The following is a 7,678-nucleotide window of genomic DNA, read 5'->3' as shown; positions in this document are numbered from 1 at the left end:
CATTTTTAATACTCATTTAACTCTGATGATTTTCAAATTCCACACAGAGCATACTCAGACATATTCTAAAATTCAATCCACAATTCACACCAAATCACATCAATTCAGTTTTCAACAAAATCCACACAAACACATCTCAAAATTTATAATATTAACTATGAACATGTCAAACACGACAACCACAAATCATCACAACCCACCACTCAAACATATCAAATTTGATTTCCTCAAAACTATACATAAATGAGTTAAATTCATTTTTCACCAAACACTCATCAATATCACCAAAAACCCAACTCAAAAATTTCACCCGTAAAAGCCTTAAATTCATTTTCTCCGAATCTACACTTCAAACCCAACAAATTTATTTTCCACACAACCACAAATAAGTCCCTAAATGCAACCTAAAAGTTTGGAACCGAGTTTAGGGAGTGAAGTTGTTATTACTAACCCTCAACACTTCATGGACAACTCAAATGTTAAAGTTAATCATATTATTTTTTAAAAGAACTTTGATATTCATATTACTTTATCGATTAAAATTTACTATTTTTCCTATATTTTCACACTCTCAAAGTCTTCATGTCAGTTTATTGATAGTTAGACCATAAATAAATAGATATATTTACCACGATAAATTAATTATCAATTAACATTATAATATTATTTTTGATATTATTTTTATTTTTATAAAATATATAATAACTATTACAAAATATGACTTTTCTAATTATTTTATTAAAATCTTAATGACTCTTTCTGATGATTTATTTTGTCAAATATATAAATAAAGTACAATTATAACAAAAAAGTCTCTATGACCTCTACTACCGGCAACTACATACGCCTAAGTCTCGATTGCAATAACCGCCTTTAGGTCTGTCCAATGTTATATGACATAAATGATCACAAAATACATCTGTATCTCCACACTGATAAAAAGAAAGCAGCCAGGTGGAATTTTCACAGTTCCATCTTCTGAAACAACAAATGAAGATCCATTAGAAATATAATCTTACATTTTAGAGAATGTTTTTGCATTTCGAACATTATAAACACATTTTCATATAAAAAATAAATCCAAAAACATAAATTATAAAAGTGCATATGAATCACTACTCTAATTTTTGCAATCCATATATTTCTTGAAAATGTAACATTATTGAGGCAGGGAACTAGTTTGTTACCTGATACCGTGACTGAAGCAAGGCATATAATTAAAAGGGTAAATATGATAGGATGGATGTGTGTTGCCATTCTGTTTAAAATGACTAAAGAAGACATTCCAGTGAATTTAATTTAAAGTATTTATTACCAATTCCGTTCGTACCATACAAATGTTAGTTTTTGTTTGACCAAACAATATATATTTTTTAAAGTTTATAAACTTTTACTTTAATTTTTATAAAATAAATTTATTACATGTTTGATCATCAAATACAAAATCAACCAATAGTGGCAAGTGTATATCTTCTTAAACTATACTTAAAATAAATACTACCTTTTACTGTATTTTTTTCTTTGATTTGTATCCTCAATTTAAACTTTATAATTTATAATTTATGATTCTGTCAAACTAATAAATGAATTTAGTTCTATAACTATATGTAAAATGAATACTAACTTTTTGGGTAGCATTTTTATTCTAATTTTACCCTTTATTTTAAATATTTTATTTATTAAAAAAAAATAATTATGTATACCTTACAATAAATAGGATACCAACTTTTAATGTAACTTCTTTTTTCACTTTCACATTTCATTTAAAATATTATAACAATTATGTCATTTTTATCAACAATCAAAGTTTGGGAAAAAAGTGGAAACAGTACAAAGCTGAAAAAAAAAATAGACTGGACAACAATAGTTTTCGAGCGGATGCAATTATATTATATTAGTAGTAACACTTTTGTTTTCTATATCACTAATTTTATTGAGAAACTTAACCAATGTATATTACCATAAATGCAAGGATTAAAATTGTTTTATTGATGCCACATAAGACATTTAAAATTAACACAATGCACACTACAACATTTTGGTGCTACGGCAACGCATAATTTTTTATGGTAAAAAAACCGTTCTCGTAAAGGTAAATAGACAACAGTTTTTATATTTCGTTGCAGTAGAACATGAAATTTTATAATTTCTACAACAACACCAGAAAACCGTTCTCGTTGTTTATTGATATCTTTACGCAACATCTATTCACCGTTGTTCTTTAGTTTTTTAAAAAACTGTTCTTGTAGCTACACGTTTCATGAAACAAAAAACTCTTTTTTTGAGTTAATTTTTTATAGCGCCAAATATATTTCCTAAAACAAATCCTTCTCATTTTCCCTCTCTTGAAACCCTATCTCAGATTTTCAACAATTCTCATTTTCCCTCTCTTGAAACCCTATCTCAGATTTTCAGCAATTCTCATTTTTCCTCTCTTGAAACCCTATCTCAGATTTTCAACAACAAAAGCCTTTTCACTTTCCCTCTCTTGAAATCCTATCTCATAATTTCAGCAACCTAGCTTCTCTCATTTTTCACTTTCAGCAACCTAACTTCTCTCATTTTTCACTTTCAGCAACCTTAACCCTTACCCACAAATTCTTTTTCTATCTCGCGTAAACCTCTGTCGCGTAACCCATCTCCCTCGTGTAACCCATTCTCCCTCGCGTAACCCATTCTCTCTCGCGTAATGGATTATGTCTCGCGTAAACCATTTATCGCGCAACTCAACATCGTTCAAGGTCTGAGTATTTTTGCATCTTTTTCTCTCTCTCTCTCTCGCGTAAACCACTTCTCACGCAACCCACCGTGTTTTTGGTATGTATTTTGTATCTTTGCTCTGCTATTAGATTTATTTTTGCTACGAAATGGTTGATTAATTTTTCGCTTATTTCACTGCAATTCTGTTTTATTTTTGTAGATTTCTCAAATTCACTAGAACCCTAATTTTTAGAATCCAAATTCTCGCATCCTGCCTCACAAGGTAAGAACTTGAACCCTCCCATGGTTTTATTTTGAAGAATTTATTTCTAGATAGTGTTAAATGAAGTCGTGAATGTTTGTGGGTGCTGAATTTATGCTAAAAATTTTAGAAAATCAAATAATAGAATGTGAGAAATAAGAAAGCATATTTTAAGTTGTTAGCAATGAGCCAGTCATGGTAGACATAGCTAAGCAGGGTGCATATAGTGTAAAGTTAGTTTTGAGTAGATGTATTTCTTTTGTTTTTGCCAAATTGGCTCGCTGAGTAATTGTTGTAGTTTTGTGGGTTTATAGTCTATTGCTATGGGTCTTTTTCTGCTAAATTTGCTACTGCTATGAATTGCGATAGTATGATAAATTTGCATTGATAATTTGCTCTAAACTATGAATTGGCAGCATATGAATTTGCATTGATAATTGGCTGCATTATGAGTGTTACTTTTAATTGTCATACTTCTGGACAGTGTTACATGAGTGTTACTTTTGGAGATTTTGAATTGCTTTGGCCACAAAATTTGAAGAATTTATTGATTAATTAGCTTCGGTTAGAAAAAAAATTAAAACAGTTAGAAATCCTATTGTTTAATCCTGAACATGATTTTTCGTTGCATGTTAGAAATCAGTATTGCTGTATTTAGGATTACTTGTTACTTATTTGAACTACTTGTTAAGATTTGGACTGTTGTTTGTATGAATGCTTGTTATTTAGGACTGCTGCTATATTTAGGACTGCTTGTTATTTGGACTGCTGCTATATTTAGAACTGCTGCTATATTTAGGACTACCTCTTATTTGGATTGCTGCTATATTTTGGACTGTTGCTATATTTTGGACTGCTGCTATATTTTGGACTACTATATTTGGACTCCCATATATAGGACTGCTATATTTTGGACTGCTGCTATATTTAGGACTGCTGCTATATTTACTTGTTAGGACTGCTGCTATATACTTGTTAGGACTGCTGCTATATACTTGTTATTTGGACTACTATATACTTGATGCATTTAGGACTGCTGCTATATTTGGACTGCTATATTTTCCTGCAATCAAACAGAAGAAGCAGTCCAAAACTTTTAGGATTGTTGTTTCTTAGTTACTTATTTGGACTGCTTCTTATTTGGATTGCTTGTTACTTTTAGGACTATTGTTACTATTTGGACTGCTGTTTTTAGGACTGTTTGTTACTCATTTTGGACTTTGAATAATAATTCTCGATGTTATTTCTTTTGTTTGATTGCAGGAAAAGGAACAAAGGGAATGGTTTTCGGCTTGATATTCAGATTTGTGTCCTCTCACTTTCAATAACTAGAAGGCTTTCATTAGGACTTGGAAGGATCTAAATGTAGATCCTGTGTGGGATTATCTAAATGTACTTACTTTTTACTTTGAGTGTATGGGTTAGCATACTTTTATAAATATAGATTATAATATGTTTCTTTTATTTTTGCAGCAAAAATACATCATTCTAGAGAAAGGAAGGAAAGCTATATTCGCTATTTTAAATGATGCTTGGAGAAGATACAAATGCTTTCTTAAAAAGGAGCATTTTAGTAAGTACAAAACCACGCGCGAGCGGTTAAAAAATCATCCTCATGAGGTACCAGAAGAAGACTTTAAAAACTTATTGGAATATTGGAAAGAAGACCACAGTCAAGTAAGATATAATTACTTGTTATATATAGTTGTTGTCACACATTTGTAATTTTATAAAAAAAATTGTGAATGAATGTAGGAAATCAGTCATCAAAATGCTCAAAATATAGCTCAGCTGAAATACAGACACCAAATAGGGGATAAAGGCTTTGCAGTTATAAGGGAAAAATGGTATTCTTTTTTCAAACATTGTAAATGAATATTTAATTATGTTACTTAAATAAAACTCTCATTTTTTTCTTCTTCTTGGTTTAGTGTCAAAGTAATGAAGATAAAGAGCCTCCCACTCAAGCTGAAATTTTTATTGCTACTCGACAAAGTAAGAAAGGAAAGGAGTTGGATCAAGAAACCAATCTTGCAATTGTAAGTTTAACATAATATGTTATTTATTTACTATTAGTTATGTATACAATTATTGATTTAATATTATTATTTATGCTAGATAAAGCTTCAAGACTTGATTGAAAAAGATGGACAGTCATCTTTAGAAGCCTTTCAGACTGTGTGTGGCAAAGAAAAACCTGGGAGATTTCGTTGTCACGGAAGAAATTCAACGCCAACTCTCTTGAGAAGAAATGAAGAAATTGTAAAACTTAAAAGAGAACACGCTGAGGAGATAAAACAGTTTAATGATAAGATACAAGAGATAAAGGAGAAACAACGTAAGGAAATGGAAGCGATGGAAGGAAAATTTCAGCTTATTCTTAAGACAATGTTGAACTCAAACACTGTAGGATTGAATATAGATGCTTTAGCAGCTTTTTTATGAACTCCAGCTGATGCTAACAGTACTCTACGTTCTTCTACATCAAGACATGCTCCTAATAATAATGAAATAAGACTGAACTATATTACGGTTAGAAATATTATTGTTAGAATTATATATATAGTATTGTTAGAACTATATTACTATTATATATATAGTATTGTTAGAACTATATTACTATTATAGACTTTTAACACTTTTTCATTTACTCACGATTTTACTTATTGAATATACTATTTTTATTTTGTAGATGAATGATGGTGATACCAATGATGAATTTCAATATTTGGAAGCACAAGATGAAGAAATAGATGTTGATACTTAAGTTTTCTTTGTGTATTTGTTTTTATAGATAAGGAATTTTATTTTTGTTATTTTGATTGTCTCCTTATCTCTAGAATATAAATTAGAGAAATTGAATCACTGCAAATACATCATATGAATAATCAAGAGTTACAACGCTTCATCTATATGACAATGAACTTTATGAATTTATACTATTGCAATTGTTACATTATGAATTTATTACAGTACATTACAATAATTTAGTATTAACAATTGTTATATTTTTAAATTTATTATAGAATTTCAATAATAATGTTTTACTAAAATTATTTTTCTAAAATACAATAATTTAAGATATTATTTAAAAAAAAAATTATTTTTTGCAACGGTTTTAAAGCATTGCCGTAACTTAATTGAAAAATGAACCTACAAGAACGGTTTTCATTTGGCAACATCATAAAACCGTTGTCGTTGTCAATTTGAAAAACCGTTCTGTTAGAGGTAGCTACAAGTACGGTTTTTAAAAAGCGTTGTTGTTTAAATAAAAAACCGTTGTGTAAGGAAAAGGCAACACCTTGGTTCCCCACGGACAGAAAACCGTTCTTGTAGATTACAACAACGGTTTTTTTATGTTAAGCAATGGATTTTACGCGTTGTAGTAGGGCAAAAATGTTGTAGTTTATTTATTTATTTAAGCAAATTACTTAGGAGATCAAGCACACTTAATTGAATATTTGATTTAAGTATACACCTCCAACCTAATATTCACACTACATAAACAATTATCAACATTCAACATTGATGTCACATAAGACTCATAATCACTCAAAATTATATAAGAGATGAACATGATCTCTTAACTATTTTAAAAATAAAATTAACAAGTATTTCTAACAATAATAACATTAGGTTATTATCGCATCTCTTATCGACGATGAGTCATCGGGGTAGCTAGTCCCTCTTACTCGTGTAGTCAACTACTTAGGGTAACCATAACTGTGTCATCCAAATTACAATATGGATAATTAAGAGTATCTTTAACGTGGTTAGAGAGTGCGAATGCGGTACCACAACTCCTACTCCTTACTTCAAGTGAAAAACCCACTTAATTACACATTCCCAACAATTTATTTGTAATTTACAACTAGTTATCACAACAAAAAGAAAGGACACTTGCTTCAATATGAATCACCAATTAAAATAAAGAAATATAGAATTATTTCACTTTTAAACACTCTCAATTGCTCTAAAAACTATTCACAAATTCCCAACACTTAGAACGCCTGAAACACAAACACTTTCACATTCACCTCATCACATATACATGCATATAAGTAATTCAATAATTGGCATCATGATATAGAATATTCTCATAGCAATCTAACAACAAGAAATTTATCACAATTAAATTAATAACTCACATTTTTTTAATCAATCTTTATCATTTAAAAAACATTGAAACAAAGATTTTTCAATTAGCAGGTAAAGTAAGCAACTATTTTTATCCGAAATTAATATAACAATCATAAAACTAAAATAAATCCCGTAGTACATAAATCATTTTAGTGGTTAATCAATACTCTAAAGTTTGATTTTAAACACTTAAATTATTTTAAAAGGATCACTAATCTTTTAATACCATAAAATAATTTTTCTTTAAAATTTCAAACTTTTCTTTAGATTACTTCTTAATAAATCTTACGATTCTTTTTTTTTTTAAATCAATAAGATTACTAAAATTTCACCAATACCTTAACCACCAAAATACCTCTGAAGATATTTAATCACTATTAAAATCATTTTTTTTTCAACCTATATTTTGAAATCAAATCATATCATGTATATAAAATTAGATAAAAAAATTTCTAACTCGCCAAGACTTTTAAAATAGTTATATTTTTTTTTCTTGATTTATGAAAAAAAACTATTTTTACAAGAAATCTTCTATATTTTTTTTTTTAAAACCGGCACATAGTAAAATTTGGCATT

The 7,678-nt window shown here is 28.9% G+C and overlaps 1 protein-coding gene across 1 annotated transcript; it reads left to right on the top strand.

Annotated features, from left to right (window-relative positions):
- Positions 1-3,157: 3,157 nt before the first annotated feature.
- On the top strand, positions 3,158-5,407 carry LOC101495173 (uncharacterized). Its single transcript, XM_027336985.1, has 6 exons — positions 3,158-3,195; positions 4,125-4,245; positions 4,436-4,639; positions 4,718-4,809; positions 4,902-5,001; positions 5,081-5,407. Exons 1-6 carry the CDS (start codon positions 3,158-3,160, stop codon positions 5,405-5,407), a joined length of 882 nt encoding a protein of 293 aa, XP_027192786.1.
- The last annotated feature ends 2,271 nt before the right edge of the window (positions 5,408-7,678 follow it).

Source organism: Cicer arietinum, chromosome 1 (genome assembly GCF_000331145.2).
Source record: "Cicer arietinum cultivar CDC Frontier isolate Library 1 chromosome 1, Cicar.CDCFrontier_v2.0, whole genome shotgun sequence".
Classification (NCBI taxonomy): domain Eukaryota; kingdom Viridiplantae; phylum Streptophyta; class Magnoliopsida; order Fabales; family Fabaceae; genus Cicer; species Cicer arietinum.
This window is presented reverse-complemented; position numbering and strand designations above follow the sequence as displayed.

Excerpts from the sequence above, each read along its gene's own strand:
- LOC101495173 (XM_027336985.1), top strand. The coding sequence starts at position 3,158 with ATGGTAGACATAGCTAAGCAGGGTGCATATAGTGTAAA. Across the intron at positions 3,196-4,124 it reads CAGGGTGCATATAGTGTAAA|GACTATTGTTACTATTTGGA; the intron begins GTTAGTTTTGAG and ends TGTTACTTTTAG. Across the intron at positions 4,246-4,435 it reads GAAAAGGAACAAAGGGAATG|CAAAAATACATCATTCTAGA; the intron begins GTTTTCGGCTTG and ends TTATTTTTGCAG.